Below are 16528 nucleotides of genomic sequence, written 5' to 3' on the forward strand. Positions count from 1 at the left end.
GCCAGAGACCTCTCAGGTTTTCTGAAGAGCAGGCTGCAGGCCTGTTTCTTCACCTGTAAAATGGCAGCAGCTTGCTTTCTGGCTTTGACATTGGAACTACATAAATATATTATATAATTGAAACAGAATTAAGTTCAGAATAATGAAGTTAATTTTAGGCTAAATTAAGAAGCAGAACAGGGATGCAATTCCTAAAAATCTGAAACAAAGTGAGACAAGGGCCCGTGATTGTACTTGGAGCTGGAAGCAAAGCCACATGGAAGAATTTTCTTTCAAGTGATTATGAAACTGAGCATTTTGACTATTCATCCCTAAGAATGAAAAGAACTGCAGAGAGATCATAATGTTGGCTTGGCATTTCAAAACGCACTATTTATTGGGATAATGCAAACAAATAATTATAGTAATGGTGTTTGGAACTCTGAGTTTCAGTGTGAGGAAAGGAGAGTTAAGCTAAACTGCTAATCTTTCACGTGAACTGAAGACAACAGCATGAGCTCACGATTTGTATGTCTGTGAAAAAGGCTTAGAAGCAGTGACACTCCCCCCCACCCACCCCGTTAATGCTGAGTGCTCCTGGGGTCCAGACGACCGTCTCTAAATAGTACTTTCCACTTCCAGGAACCAGGCCTCTTCAGGATGTCCCAGTCAGGGGCAGGACAGCTCATCACATTTGCAAATAAAGGAAGTTTGGGGTCTCAGGTCAGATCATGTCAAAGGGACCCAGTAGCCACATTGTGGAGACTCTCACTGGCAAGGTGACATGTCAGCATTAAATGAATAAATCCCATAAGAGATGGAAGCACATCAAATCTATAAAGTCCAAGAATTCATCATGATACTAAACAAGAAAATCCCTGATCACCTTTGCACACTGATGGGGGCATGGACTCACAGTTGTGAAGATTAAGAGGGTGTAGCAGACCCTGTCAGTGTCCCCTTACTGGCCTATGTCCCCTTACTGGCCACCTAGACAGGCCACAGGCTGAAGACTTCCTGAGGATTTTTTCTGAATGGGCAGGTACACTGGGCCCAAGAACACAGCGAGTCAGACGCATGTAGGAGTTGATGGCCTGGAAACAGCTTCGGCCAGTGACAGAAGGGGAGCCCGCAGACTAGAAGCCCCACCCCGCCCCCCTCTCCCTTCACTCTCAGCAGCTTTGAGCTCCAGCTGGGCACCTGTTCCAGGTGATTGGACTGTTTGCTCAATGATTTGTTGGATTCTCTCCCTTCCTGGACTCACTGTCTTATTAAGACCTGGGGGTTCAAAGCCTGCACATACATATGGGTGGACACAACGGCAATCCCAGGTGGAATGTGTGATTGGGTGAGACTGCTCAGAGAGCAGGAAGCCAGGCTCCCAGATGCCCTGTGTCTGTGGCACCCATGCCTCTCTCTCAGTGCCTCTGTGATCAGGCCAATCAGGCTTCAGAGGAGGAAGTCCAGGCCTACTTCATGGATGGATCAGTCTGGTGCACTGATGTGAGCTGACCCGGGATGGAGGCTGGGGAGGGAGTTCAGGCAGCACGCTGGCCACCCTTGCCTGCAGGGGGAGAGGTGACTTGAGAGAGGTCTATTGGACTCTTGAGCGGTGGCACATGGTTTGGCTGGCTGGTCAGGCCAGGAAAGGGCAGGACAGGAAGGGTGGAGATAAGGAAGTGGAGGGAGAGCCATGGATGGACTTGCAGGAGCGGGCATTGTTTTTACAGCAGTACCATTAAGGAGCATTCACTGCAGGGGAACGTTGGACAGCCAGGAGACAGGAGACTCCAGGGGATACCAGCCAGACTCTGTCCTTCCCCCATGCCAGTGCCTGCGTGAGGGCCCATGAATGGAGTGGCTATGGCAGTGGGTAGAAGTCTGCATGGTTCCCTCTCACTAAGGCCACCTGACGTGTCGGCAGCACAGACAGGTGCTGAGCCCTCACATGGCGCCATCCCTCAGGGAGATCAACCAGCCACTGGGAAGCATGTTGACTACAGTGTCTCTCTTTCAGTCTGGTTGGGAGGGCAATGTTTCCTTCCTGGGACTATGCACATTCTGGGTATGAATTTGCCTTCCCTGCCCAAGTGCCTTGGCCAGTACCAATATTCAAGGTCATGAAGGAGATGGCTTATACTTATGAGACCCCATATAGTATCACTTCTAACCAAGGGGATACACTTTAAAGTAAAGGAGATGCGACAATGGCCACAAGACCACCGCATCCATTGTCCCTACCATGTATTACATGACCTTGAAATTGCCAACCCTGGGAGTGCTTTAGTATGACCTCGTTACAGCACATCTAAATACCAGTTTGGGGAAAACATCCTCTGAAATCAAGAGTACTGGACTTCAAAATGCAGTCTACATTTTGAACCAATGGCTATTATATGGTGCTGTAGCCCACAGAGCTAGAAGTCATGGATACAAGAACCAAGGGTTGGAAAGAGCAATAATTTCCCACCATCATCCCCAGTGACCCATGTGAAGATTCGTGCTTCCTGTACCTATAAATGTAGACTCTGTAGGATTAGAAGCCCTAGTCCTTAGGGTGGGAGATGTGTCTGCCAGAGGCTACTATAAGGGTACCACCAGACCTAAGGTACTAGCAGCCTCTGGGTCCTTTTGGGTACCTCATGCCAATTCACCAACACGCAAAGAAAAGAATTATACTGGCAAAGACTTTTGTTCTTTTTTTAAAGATTTTATTTTATTTTATTGTTAAGATTTTATTTGTTTATTCATAGACACAGAGAGAGGGGCAGAGACACAGAGGGAGAAGCAGGCTCCATGCAGGAAGCCTGATGTGGGACTTGATCCCGGGTCTCCAGGATCACACCCCAGGCTGCAGGTGGCGCCAAACCGCTGCGCCACTGGGGCTGCCCTTTTTTAAGATTTTAAAAGTGTATTTATTCACGAGAGACACCCAGAGAGAGGCAGAGATACAGGCAGTGGGAGAAGAAGGCTCCCTGTGGCGAGCCAAACAGGGCACCCAATCCCAGGACCCCAGGATCACAACCCAAGCCAAAGGCAGACGCTCAATCACTGAGCCACCCAGGCACCCCAAAACATTTACTCTTGACGAGCCCATATCCGGTGGTAAGTATGATGGCAGGTGCAGCCATGCTGGCCTGTCAAGGGCATGGGAAGTAAAGGCCTTCAGGGATGAAGGTCTGGGTTTTTCTGTGAAAGCCCTGTGGACAACAGATGAACCATGGAGGAAGATGTGGAATATTGATAATGGTCACAGCCCCGGAGCCACCCGCTGCAGCAACTATGGGAACTTGTCCCACTAACCCTCCTGTCATAAGACTCTGTTTTCTTTCTTTCTTTTTTAAGATTTTATTTATTTATCCATGAGAGACACAGAGAGAGAGAGAGAGAGAGAGAGAGGCAGAGACACAGGCAGAGGGAGAAGCAGGCTCCATGCAGGGAGCCTGAAGTGAGACTCGATCCCGGGTCTCCAGGATCACGCCCTGGGCTGAAGGCCCTGGGCTGAAGGCCATGCTAAACCACTGGGCCCCCTGGGGCTGCCCATAAAACTCTCTTTTCAAGAATTAAAAATGGTGCCTAGCCACAGCCTTGGAGAGTCAGTGACAGGACACGGTGGACAGGGGGACACATGGGTCTGAGCAGTGGGGAGGGTGGACCACAGCTGTGACCCGACCCTCCAGTATTTGTCTCCATAAGCAGACGGTAGCATCTGGGATTCTGTCTGGTGGCTTTTTTCTCACTGTGGGAGCATGTGTGCACTCAGAGCTAGCCAGGAATGCTAACGGGTCAGTGCTCCCAGAAGCAGCCCTCGGCTTTCAGGCAGGAAGTTGACACATATGACCCTGCTGTCTGTCCATCAGGTGGGATTCTCTGAGACAGGCTCCACACTGCCTTCCAGGGATCCCTTGGCAGGACTGGGCCAATCGCTCCGGCCACTCTGTCTCACAGCCTTTGCCAGCTTCCTCCTCCCTCCTGCCTTGCTTCCCCAGTCCCCCACTGGTGCGTTTTACCTGACCCCCCAGATAAACTGCTTGTACTGAAATCTTTGACTCAACGTTGGTTTCAGGGAACCCCATGGTCTTAGTCAGCTCAGGCTGCTGTAACAAGTTACCATAGCCTGGATGGTTTGTTTATTTATTTGTTTTTTTGTTTATTTATTTTAAGATTTTATTTATTTATTCATGAAAGACACAGAGAGGCAGAGACATAGGCAGAGGGAAAAGCAGGCTCCGCGCAGGAAGTCCAATGTGGGACTGGATCCCAGGACCCCGGGATCTCGACCTGAGCCAAAGGCAGATGCTCAACCAACTGAGCCACCCAGGTGCCCCAGCCTGGATGGTTTAAACAACAAACACATATTTCTCTCATCCCTGGAGGCCAGGAGACCTGGTGTCTGGTGAGGGCTGGCTTCCTGCAGACGCCTGCCTTCTCACTGAAGTCTGCAAGGAGAGAGCAAGCTCTCCCACATCTCTTCTTATAAGGGCACTAATGTCATCGTGGGATTACCTTCCAAAGGCCCCATGTCCAAAACCACCACACTGGGGATTAGGGCTTTAATATATGGATTTGGGTGATGCAAACACTCATTCCACAGTACCTATCTAAGACAAATGGGAAAAAAAATAAGACAAATGGGAGAGAACCAGGCATTAACTCTATCTTTCCTGAATGGGTTCTAAGCCAGAGTGACAGTAATTGATGAGGGATATTTTTCCATATGGGACAATTCATAATAATAAAGGAAGAGGAGAGACAAAATTAGAACATCTCCATTTTGTGCTCCTAATGAAATAATGCATCTAGACCATGGTCACCAGTAGCCATCAGATAAAAAGGTGATGGGTAAAGATGTGTCTGCATCCTAATCCCTGAAACCCTTGTTTGGAAAAAGGGTCTCTGTGGATGTAATTCATTACATGAATTTATTCCCAAAATTCAGTTTAATGTGTCTGCATTGCTCCTATCTCTGTCTGTGGTCGTATTGCATGAAAAGGAGGAGGCAACATGACCACAGACACAGAGATAGGAGCAATGCAGCCAGAGACACTGAGGAATGCCACCTGCCACTGAAGATGGAAGAAGCAAGGAAGAATTCTCTCAGAGTCTACACAGAGGGAGGGCCATAATGCCAACACTCTGAGTTTAGACTTCTGGCCTCCAGAACAGTAGAAGAATATATTTCTGGCTCATAAACCACCACGTTTGTGGTAATGTGTTGCAGCAGCCTGCATAACTGGTACAAGCAACTTTGTGAGTGGATCAGGCTGACAGCAGCAGAATTAACTGACCAGTCGTAGCATCAACAACCAGACACCGCATACCTCCGGATCTGACAACAGAGGAAATACAGTCTTACTTATGAAATACTCCTGGGAAAAAAGTTAATGCATATTTAATCAAACTGTGAAATATATGGGACTCCTGGGTGGCTCAGTGGTTGAGTGTCTGCCTTTCGGTCAGGGTGTGATCCTGGAGTCCCAGGATTGAGTCCCACATCAGGCTTTCTGCATGGAGCCTGCTTCTCCCTTTGCCTATGTCTCTGCCTCTCTGTGTGTGTGTCTCTTATGAATAAATAAATAAAATCTTAGAAAAACAAACAGTGAAATATAATGACAGGGACAGAGGAACATGTGAAATGACACAACAGGGATACACTCACAGCCAGATCTAGAACATGGGAGACTCGACAGGGAAACAGCCCAGTTTCCTAAACAAACAAAAATGGCATAGAAAACATAAAGGAAAAAGTATTACAGTCTAAAAAGATATTTTTAAGAAATTAACCAAGAGGCGCAGGAGTGGCTAAGTTGGTTTAGCATCCAACTCTTGATTTTGGCTCAGGTCATGATCTCAGGATCCTGAGATCCAGACACTCAGAGAGGAGTCTGCTTGAGATTCTCACTCTGCCCCTTCTCTCACTTGCGTGTGCTTACTCTCTCTCTCTCTCATGCTCTCTAAATGAATAAATAAAATATTTTAAAAAATAAACAAAGTTAATCAAATGCAATGTATAGCCCTTGGATGCTGGTTTGGGCAAATCAACTATAAAATGGTATTTTTTAGACATTTAAGGGAAACTGATCATGAAGTATATATTAGATAACGTCAATTGGGGGAATATGATAACAGAATTAGTTATCTTTTAAAGTCACCGTATGTTAGAAATGCATAGCATGTATGTGAAGATTAATAGAAAATAATAAGCTGTCTGAGATTTGCTTTAAAATACTCCAGCATGGGCAGCCCGGGTGGCTCAGGGGTTTAGTGCCGCCTTCCGCCAGGGTGTGATCCTGGAGACCCAGGACTGAGTCCCACATTGGGCTCCCTGCATGGAGCCTGCTTCTCCCTCCGCCTGTGTCTCTGCTTCTCTCTGTGTCTCTCATGAATAAATAAATAAAATCTAAAAAAATCATACTCCACCACAAACGACCACAAGTGAGGGACTTCATGAAACCAGAAAGGTGGAATTTTGAAGTGGTCAAGCTGGATGATGAAGTGGTTCACTATCCTTTCTCTCTTTTCTTGCGTATGTTTGAAGTTCTCCGTAATAAAAACATTGTAATAGTAGTGTGGGGCGTAGTTGTAGAAATTAGTGGGCATGTGCTATCATGGGTGAAAATATAAAGCTTTGGGATGCCTGGATGGCTCAGTGGTTCAGTGTCTGCCTTTGGCTCAGGTCATGATCCTGGGGTCCTGGGATCGAGTCCTGCATCGGGCTACCCGCAGGGAGCCTGCTTATCCCTCTGCCTATGTCTCTGCCTCTCTGTGTGTCTCTCGTGAATAAGTAAATAAAATCTTTAAAAAGAGAGAGAGAGAGAAAGATTTGCAGCAAATGTAAAGTCCTGTGACCATTTTTTATGCAGTTTCTTGACAAAGTCGAGGGCATCACACAGAAGGGAAGCCATCTTCCTTCAGGGAAGCTTCTGGGTCCAGCGTCTTGGCTTTCTGGGGCTCTGACTCCGTACAGACTGTAACTCAGAAAACCCAGAAGAGCCGGGGAGGAGTGGGTGCCCACCAGTCTGCCCGCCCTGATGCCTGTGGTGGAACTGGGGCTGATCCTGTACATACTGGCGGTTGTACTTCCAGGTCTGAGTAGGTTGCTCTTTTCTGCCCCCTTTTGGTTAAGCAAGGCCATGGGATTCGTTCTAGAGAAACAGCTGTCGAGGGGAGAGACAGGTGTCTCTCTGCGCTGCAGCTATTCATTGCAGGTGTAAGACCTTTCAGAGCTCTTCTTACTTTTCCCTTCTGGTGTGCTGACCGGCAGCATTTAGGATGGTGGCTGTTTGATCAGCTTGGGTCCCTGAATAACTAAAATGAGAAGAACCCCCTTGTTGACCATGATGCACAGGTGGCCTAAGGGAGAAGTAATCTTGTTTGAAACCACTGCTGTTTGGAGGTTGTTATCACAGTGTAGCTGAGCATATCCTGATGAACACAGTGCCACACGGCAAGCAAACCTACAGGCTACTTGGGAAGAACTCCAATAATAATGATGGCTGATGTTCTGTTGTCACTAGTGTTCTTGTCATCATAATCATCAGTCATCACAGGTACCATCCCCGGAGTGCCTCTGATGTGTGCCAGGCCTGTGGCACCCCGCGAATGCATTGTCTCAGTCACCGCTCACAGCAAACTCCAGAGGCAGAGATTCTTATCCCACGGCCAAGATGAGGAAAGCAAAGCTTAGGAACTCCCACAAACACCCCATTTGCTGTGTGAGAGCTCCTGAAGATGTCATTCGTTCCTTCATATAAAATCCCACGGGATGAATTCTCTTTAGCAATTACAGCAAGAACCCGCCTGGAAAACAATTTCCCCACTCCTATCAAGCACCATTTGAAAGTCCGTACCCTTTGCTCCAGTAATTATTCACTAGCCCAAGCTTGCTGCGGTGGAGTTATATTGCCCGGACAGCAAAATGAATAACAAATTAATTCATTAATTAAAATAATATACAAAAGAAAAAGGAGTTAATGACATTTGATCTTGTCTGTCGAGTTATTGGTGCGTTTCCTTTCTCCAGGCGTTAACGATGCTCCAGGTCCAGCTCCCAGTCTCGCCCCGGGTGGGTGGGGGTGACCGCTCAAGCTCTCAGGCATCTGCCGAGGACCCAGGTGGGTGGCGGGTTGGTCCCCTCCTCCCGCGCTGGGTCCGTTTGCCGCCAGCTGCGTAGCGGTCCGAGTGTCCCCCACAGGAGAGGAGACTGGCAGGATACAGACCCATCCTGAAGCACGTTCAGGACCGTCCGGCTCCGTTCGTTCGGTCGTGCCCGGCGGGGGAGCCTGCGGGTGTGAACCCGAGTCCGGCGGGTGCGCGGCGCCCCCGCGTGGGGCCCCGCGCAACAGCACCGCGCGTTCTCCCGCGTCCGCGTCGACCTAGCCTCGCGGTGCCTGCTGCGCGCCTCGGCCTGTGGGGCCCTCTCCCCGCCCCCCACGGCCCGGCAGGTTCGCCCCGCCACTGCCCCACCAGGCCCGTGCTGCCCGCTCGCCCCCAGCAGCGGCCCGGTCCGCGCTTCCGAGGGTCCTGCCGGGCGCCGCCACTCGCCCTCCCCGCCCGGCCCGCCGGGACCCCGGGACCCCGGGACCCCGGACCCCGGGACCCCGGGACCTGCGCCCGGGGCGGCGGCCCTACTCCGAGTAGCAGTAGGTCCCGAAGGCCGCCTGCTGGGCTCGTGGGAAGCCGAAGCTGCGCACGCCGGGGTCGGGGAGGCCCCCGCAGCGCGGCCGCGGCGACGTGATGGGGAAGCGCACGCTGCCGTCCGCCAGCCAGCCGCCGTCGCACTGGTCCAGCCCCGAGAACTTCCAGGCGGCGTACAGGTGCCCGACCTTGGCCACCGTGGCCCCGCGCCGCCGGCACGCCGCGTGCGCTTCAGACAGGGTCAGCCGCCCGGGCACGAAGAACACGTGGCCTGGGGAGCGGAGCGCGTCACCCCTGGCCGGGCCGGACCCACCCCAGATCCCCCTCTTCGACCCTCCCCCCGATCCTCCCCGGGCGGAGCCTGTAGCAGAGGCGGTGCCAAAGCAGGCGTGAGCGGGGCAGGGGACGGAGGGAGCCTGGCGGGCAGCGTGGCGGTCGGCACCACGCAGGGACTCCGCGGCGAGCGCCGGCCCCCTCCCGCGGTGCGCATCTCGGCCGCGCAGCGTTCCGCAGACCCCCGGCCCCACATCCTCGTCGGAGCTGCAGCCGGGAGGAGGGGCTCTCATCCCCGCCCCGCCGCCCGCCTGGCACCCTGCGTCCTCACCTGCTGTCATCGAAGTGAAGCAGAAGGCGTCGTAGCGGTCGCGGTGCCGGTCGCGGGGTCCGTAGCTGCGGATCCCCGGCCGCCCCCGGCCGCCGCACGGGGCCCGCGCCGTGAGCACCGGGTAGCGCACGGAGCCCTCGAGCAGCCAGCCCGCGTTGCACCAGTCCAGGCCCTCGGTCCACGCTGGCGGGCAGGGGGACACGAGGTCGCGGGTCAGAGGTGTCCCCGCAGGAGCCTGACCCAAGCTCGCCCCGCAGGGCCGAGGGACTGCCGGGAGAGGCCTGCGCGGGGCCGGTCAGCCGCTCACCCTGGTACAGCTGGGCGTAGGTGGCCAGACGCCCGTCCTGCTCCTCGCACGCCTGTTTCGCTTCATAGTAATTGAACTGGTACCGGCCTCGGCTGGGCTGGTACGGAAACACCACACCTGGGGGAGGCGGACAGCTTAGGGAGAGCCGGCAGACAGGGGAGAGGGTGGGGGACGCAGCCCGGGGAGACCCGAAGAGGAGGGGGCCAGGAACCCAAGGGCCTTACCCTCCAGGCTCAAGGTCAGCGCCACGCTCTCGTCCTCGATGCCGTTGATGAGCTCACAGCGGTACCTGCCCTCGTCCTCCAAGCGCACGCCCTCGATGACCAGGGAGGCGTCCAGCCGATGCCCCCTCCGCATCCTGGCGCGTCCCCCCAGGGGCCCGTAGCCACGGGCGTGCAGGCCGTTGGTGACGAGGATCAGCACTTCCCGGAGCTCCCCGGGCTCCACTTTGCTCCAGCGCACCTTGTAGCTGGGAGGCTGGGCGCCCAGGACGCAGGGCAGCGTGGCCGTGGCCCCACGACGAGAGTGAATGACCTCGTGGATGGGGGGCAGGAGGTAGTGGGGGCTAGGGTGGGGTGCTGAGCAGAGGGGGGCCACAGTGGCAGGAACCCCCTGACCCCCACTACAAGTGCCCATCCAGACCCTGCTCCCCAGACTCCCCCAACCCTCGCCTCCATTGCACACTCACCAAAGGCTCTCCTGGAGCACCTCCAACAGCTGCCCTAGCCACCATCCACACACTTGAAGCCTCTCCCCCACCTTCCCCCAGATTCTGGGCGGGGCTTGGGGTCTTACCTGGGTCCCCCAGGGCTTTGTGGAAGATGGTGAAGGCCCAAGGGAGAAGGAAGTGACAGAGTGCTGGGAGACTGAGCAGGCCTGGCATGATGGGAGTCAGCCCAGCGTGTCTGCAGAGTGCAAAGAGCAGGCATTTCTTGGGACTAAGGGACGGGGAGAAGGGAGCGGGCTTGGAGGTGAACTCCCATTCATTGGGGATCCCTTGGTGTGTGTGGGGAATGTCCAGCTGGAAAGCAAGTGGGCAGAGAAGGCGCCTGGACCGGGCAAAAGGAAGGTGATGGGGAAGGGGCAGTAGCAAACCCCTTTCCCCAGGCCTGGGGGCTGGCTCTCTTCTGCACACCCCCAAGGTCCAGCCTCCCTCCTGGCACCATCCTCCAGCAGAGCCAGAGGACACAGGTTCCTGTCACTCTCCTGCTTAAAGCATTGGCTCCCTTTGCCTTGAGGATAAAGTCCGGTCTCTGGACCAGCTTCCAAGGCCCTCTTGGATCCCGCCTCTCCCAGAGCCTTCCACATCACCTCCTATCCGCTGTGCCTCTGCACTGGCTCCAGACACTAGGCTCCAGACACGTTGGACTGGCTCCCAAAGAAGTCGGATTCACTGTGAGCCTCACCTCCTCTGGGAAATCTTTCCTCTTCCCTGGTCGGCCAGACTGTAGTGCACCGCACCTGCTCTTCGGCTTCCCCTATTGCACTGTCCTGGGCATTCCTCTTTGGAAGTGCTTTTATTAGCAGCTGAACTAACTGTGAATTTGGAAGTAATACCTATGCTCATATAGACTTTATCAGTGAGGTTTCTGGTGATTATACAGTTATAGAAACTAATTCCAAACACAATTGTCTACTTCAGCAGTGGAGTTCCCTTTTCTTTTTCTTTTTTAAAATTTTATTTTATGAAGTAGGCTCCATACCCACTGTGGGGCTCAAACTCATGACCCTGAAATCAAGAGTCGCAGGCTCTAGGGACTGAGCCAGCCAGGCACTCCAATTTTTCACTTCTTTATTGTATCTGTTCTTTATCAACTTGGCCATTTTTTAAAAGATTTTATTTATTTATTCACGAGAGACAGAGAGAGAGAGAGAGAGAGAGGCAGAGACACAGGCAGAGGGAGAAGCAGGCTCCATGCAAGGAGCCTGATGTGGGACTCGATCCCGATCCCGGGGGCTCCAGGATCATCAGTAAACATGAAAATAATAATTCCCACCTATCTCACCAAAAGAACATGCGTAAAATGCTTAAAATCGTGTCTGGTATGTAGTAGGTGCCATGCATGTGTTAGCTATTATCTGCAGCACCCGGCAGAGTTTCTGGCACAATAGTAAGTGCTAAATAAATGTGTGTGCGTGTTAATGAATGAGCCCACAGTAAGGATTCTGGGAAGGAGAGCTGGGACTGGGGGGAAGAAAATACTATAGCTGGGGAGTCAGGCGAAGAACCTTGGGGCTGAGCCCATCCTCCTGCAAATGAAGGCCACGCCCTACGAGGTGGAAGAAATGGGGGCTGTGGTCACAGAGGGCTGGGGGAAGAGGCTGGTGAGCCACGCCCAGCACTTCCCATGTGTACCTTCCATTTACTCCTCTCAGCAATGGCCTAAAGTGGGAAGGATTAGGAATCTCCTTTCACGCCTGCTCAAACAAAGGTGCACAAATTATAGGAGACTTGACTGAGGTCACACAATAGGAGGAGGGTTTCCTGGGATTAGAACCGGATTTAAACGCAGGCTCAAGCTCTTAACCAGTGGTCTGTATTTCTGTATTTCCAAGCAACCCTCACATACCCTCTTTGTAGCCTCTGCAGAGAATGAGAGCTCCCACAGCCCCAGGGCCTACCTGTTAGAAGCCTATCTCTTCACAGAGCTGGGAGCCACAGGGACTGGCAGCTTTGTGGCCTGCTTCAGGAAGAGATTCCAGTGAAGGAGTTGTCTAGCCCCTGGCAGGTTCAAGCACCTTAGAGCTGTGGCACTTGGGCACCTGATCAACGGAGTGGCTCCCTTTGACCTTTGAGGAACGGCTTCTGCCCTGAGCTCGCAGAAGCAGCCAGAGTGCCAAGAACTTTTCCACCTGTCACTGCACTAAGCGAGGCTGAGTGACCAGTGTCCAGCCTGTGACCCGTCACTATATCTGCACTGCTCACCATCCTGGGCCTGGGGAAGGTGTGGGGCTTGGGACCAGGGGTGGGGACCCCCAAAAGGGATAGAGTAAAGGAGGCATCCAGGAAGGTTTACCTGGAGGACTGTGGAGGATGGGGTGCCTTGTTTCTTCTAGATGCTCTTGGCCCGGAGAAAGAGCAGACTGGCTGGCAGGGATGAAGATGTTGGGCCGCTGTGTGTGAGGATCAAGTGCAGATGAGCTCACAGACCCATGGTCAAGCTCCCGCTGTCTCCGATTTTCCACATGGGCCTCATCCAAGCAGCACCCCCTCCTCTTGCCCCACAAAGTCCTCACCTCTGTCCTCTGGAGGCTGGGTGCGCATTGCCTATGGGAAGAGACTCTCAAGGTGGGAGCCAGACTTCCAGGACCTCTAGCTGCTTCAAGACACTGGCCCCTTCTGTCCAGCCCCCTGTCTGTCCTTTCCTTCTCTGACCCCACCCCATCGGAAGCACAATTTCCCATTGTCTCTGTCTTTCTCTCTATTGTTGAATAACAGGGGCCCTTTCTTTATCCTGGCAACGAATGGCAACGAAATGTCAACAGCTGGGGATGTGGGATGCAGGACCGGCTGGCACACACCACCGGAAAACGACCCGGGTAGGGGTAAGCTCAGAACAGAACAGATATCCCCAGGGAAAGAGAATGAGGGTGGGGATGGTGGTTGGTGAGAAGGTGGAAATGGGGCCCCTCCCATACTCCAAGCTTCAAGCCTCTGAAGAGCTGTGTGGTGTGAGGCCAGGGATGGCTGGGCTCCATGGGGGGCCAGGGTCAATGGTTGGAATTGCAGTGGGAAAGATGGCAGGCGACAGCAAGGAGGGGTTTCTGTGCCTGGGAGGAAAATGGGAATTTCTGAGAAGGACTTTGGAAAGGTCTTCAGATAGAGGTCAGCTTATTCATCCTGCCTCCTGTAGTGTAAATTCTCCAGAGAAAGGAGGTCCTTAACCTCACGTGGTGGGACTACACCCCTCCACTGTCTCCCCTGGAGTGTAATCTCCTGCCCAAGTTCATACTCATTGTCCAAACCTTTCTGTTGGGGTACAACTTACAACCAACAAGTAGCACAGATCTTCAGTGAACAGCTCAATAATGTTTACATGTGTACATACCATGGAGCTCACCCCCAGATCATATGGAACATTTCTAAAGATTTTTTATTTGAGACAGAGAGAGAGGAGAGAGGGTGGAGTGGAGAGGGGCAGAGGGAGAGGATATTCAAGCAGACTGCTGAGCAGGGAACCTGACAAGGGCTCGATCCATAACCCACGGGATCAGAACCTGAGCCAAAACCAAGAGTCTGATGCTTCACCAACTGCGCCACCAGGGGCCCTTCATATGGAAGATTTCAACACCCAGAATGAGACTTTTTTTGTTTGTTGTCAGTGCAGAGGGTGGACTCCCTCTGGAAATAACCATTTAGAAACAGTTCCAGCTTCCAATGGTCTCTTAACCTTTTTTTCTCTCTGCCCACCAACCCCATATCCATAGCTTTGCATCATTAGGATCATGGACTTTTGGAACCACAGGGGACCTTGGGACACTTATCTTCTTCAGGCGCCTGATGAAAAGAACAAGCCAGTGGGACTTGCCCAAGCCTACACAGAAGGCAGCCCTGGAGTCAAGTCTGGAACTTGTTGCTGTTCCCGCTAATCTCCCGGATGCTGGATGCTCCAAATCAGGGAGCTACAGGGTTTCTTGCTGGGGCCACATCTCGTAACAGGGAGCCCAGCCCACCTGCACTCCCTAGGGGTTTGTTGGATGGTTCCTCCTCCTCCATTACTCTTCCAGAGCCCTTCCCTCCTCCTCCCAGAGGAGAAAAGACAAACAGCCCCTGTCTTAGGGCCGGGACACCCTGATCCAGTGCCTCTGATTGGCCTCCACCCAACTCAGACAAACAGCTTCCCGCAGAGAGGGGGGCATACGGGCTCTGCGGCCACCCCAGGCTCACTCCCACCCTTCTCTCTCCCCAGATCGCTTCTGAACTATGGTTTGGAAGTCTCAAGTATGTGCATCCATAAAAGGCTGAGTTTGGCAGGAACTGTTTGATAGAGGCAGAAAGAACCTTTTGAGGATGGAGTGAGGAAGGAAGGGACCAGGACCAGGAATAAATGTGTGGTGAACAGCCAGAGCTCACTCAATTTGCTCAAGGGCACTTGCATCCCCAGGCCCCACAAGCCTCAGCAGACCAGGAGGCTGCTGGGCTTGCTGTTCTGAGTGGAGGTCTTTGCCACTGTTGCTACTAGCTGGGCGGGTGATAGGAATGATCCAGTACCAGCATGGAGTCCTGACTTCCTCCCTCTAACTCCTCTTCCCAGACTGGCTTCTGGCCCCCAGGCAAGGTCAGCTGACCAACCTTCTTGATCTCTGCTGATGGCAAGCTGGTCCCAGTTTACTATTGGGATTGTTGCATGAGGGATGGGATGGAGAGAGTTGGCAAGATGGCACTTCAGGGGGGTTGCAGGGAAAGACTGGGGACAACCTCTCCTTCCAGTGAAGTTCACACACAGATGCCACAGCCACCTCCCTGCCTCCCAGAAGCAGAGGTCCCTCATCTTCTCCTCCCTGTGAGCCCCAGGCCATACTTCTTTCTGGCCCAGGCTGAGGCATCCTGTGGAGCTGGATCCCTGTGTCACTGCAGGAAGATGTGGGGGTGGGGCTGGGGAAGTCAGCCTTCAGTAAAAGGCACAATTTCCACTCAGGATTGCTCCCTCTCACTCCCTGTGTTTCTGTCTCTGTGCAGGACATGAGGACTCACCTCAGATGCCTCATGGATCCTTGGCAGGAGACTGTGCCTCATCTCAGGGGGCCCTGCCCTGCCCTGCCTGGAAGTCCTGGACAGAGCTGGGTCTCCTGGCCTTCACTCCAGCCCCTTTACTTGGGGTTCCTGAGAAGTGGGCATCAGGGGCGTCAGAGGATTGGAACGGGGTGTCACCCTGTCCTTATCTGAAGCCAGCTAACATTCAGGTTCATCAACCATCTTCATTCTGAGGGCATTGTGGGGGGCAGAGTGTAGGGGAGTGCTTCTTCTTCTGGGGCAATATTCTCACAGTACCAAGGGCTGTCAGAGGAAAGGCGACAAGGCATTAGAAGGCATGGTGGTCTCTGGTCTTTCCCTAGGGAAAATAATGAACAATAAAATATTATTATAAAATAATAGAGCAATAATGAACTCATCATTCTGCTCTATTTGACTGCTCCCCTGGATTCCGCTTCCAGCCACAGGGGTACGCACCAGCTAGATAGAGGCCTGCCCTGTGTTTGCAGGACAGGACTCCACCGTCCAGACCTTTACAGATGCTGGGCATGATAGTGGTTGTGTTAGAGCAGGGCTTTGGGTTCCAGCCATGGCTCCACCATGGATGCGGCCAGGTCTCTTCACTGGTCTGGTTTGCTCACCTGCACAACAGGCATGCAATTTCACTTAAAATATGTTCTGAAGAACCTCAGCATGCAGAGCACCATGAAGGACAGAAGTTCCCAGTCTAGTGGGATAACACCTATTCTGTCTCAGAGGTAGATGAAGGTAAGGTAAAATCATAGGAAGTGCAGAGAACATGGAACAGAATAGAGAACCCAGGAATGCACCCTCAACTCTATGGTCAACTAATCTTCAACAAAGCAGAAGAGAATATCCAATGGAAAAAAAGACAGTCTCTTCAACAAACGGTGTTGGGAAATTTGGACAGCCACATGCAGAAGAATGAAACTGGACAATTTTCTCACACCATACACAAAAACAGACTCAAAATGGATGAAAGGCCTAAATATGAGACAAGAATCCATCAAAATCCTAGAGGAGAACACAGGCAGGAACCTCTGTGACCTCAGCCGCAGCCACCTCTGTGACCTTGGCCACAGCAACTTCTTGCTAGACACATCTCCAAAGGCGAAGGGAACAAAGGCAAAAATGAACTATTGGGACTTCATCAAGCTAAAAAGCTTCTGCCCAGTAAAGGAAACAATCCACAAAATTAAGAGACAACCTACAGAATCAGAGAAGATATTTGCAAATTACGTATCAGATAAAGGGCTAATATCCAAGATCTATAAAGAACTTATCA

General features: G+C 52.5%; 1 protein-coding gene across 1 annotated transcript; it reads right to left on the reverse strand.

Annotated features, from left to right (window-relative positions):
- Positions 1–6814: 6814 nt before the first annotated feature.
- HAPLN2 (hyaluronan and proteoglycan link protein 2) lies at positions 6815–12916 on the reverse strand. Its single transcript, XM_025430816.3, has 7 exons — positions 12765–12916; positions 12545–12641; positions 10323–10432; positions 9752–10105; positions 9528–9644; positions 9221–9403; positions 6815–8887 (listed from the first exon to the last, which is right to left on the reverse strand). The coding sequence occupies exons 1-7, from the start codon at positions 12790–12792 to the stop codon at positions 8607–8609; spliced, it is 1170 nt and encodes a 389-aa protein (XP_025286601.1). The 5' UTR covers positions 12793–12916; the 3' UTR covers positions 6815–8606.
- Positions 12917–16528: the final 3612 nt, after the last annotated feature.

This window comes from Canis lupus, chromosome 7 (assembly GCF_003254725.2).
Source record: "Canis lupus dingo isolate Sandy chromosome 7, ASM325472v2, whole genome shotgun sequence".
Classification (NCBI taxonomy): domain Eukaryota; kingdom Metazoa; phylum Chordata; class Mammalia; order Carnivora; family Canidae; genus Canis; species Canis lupus.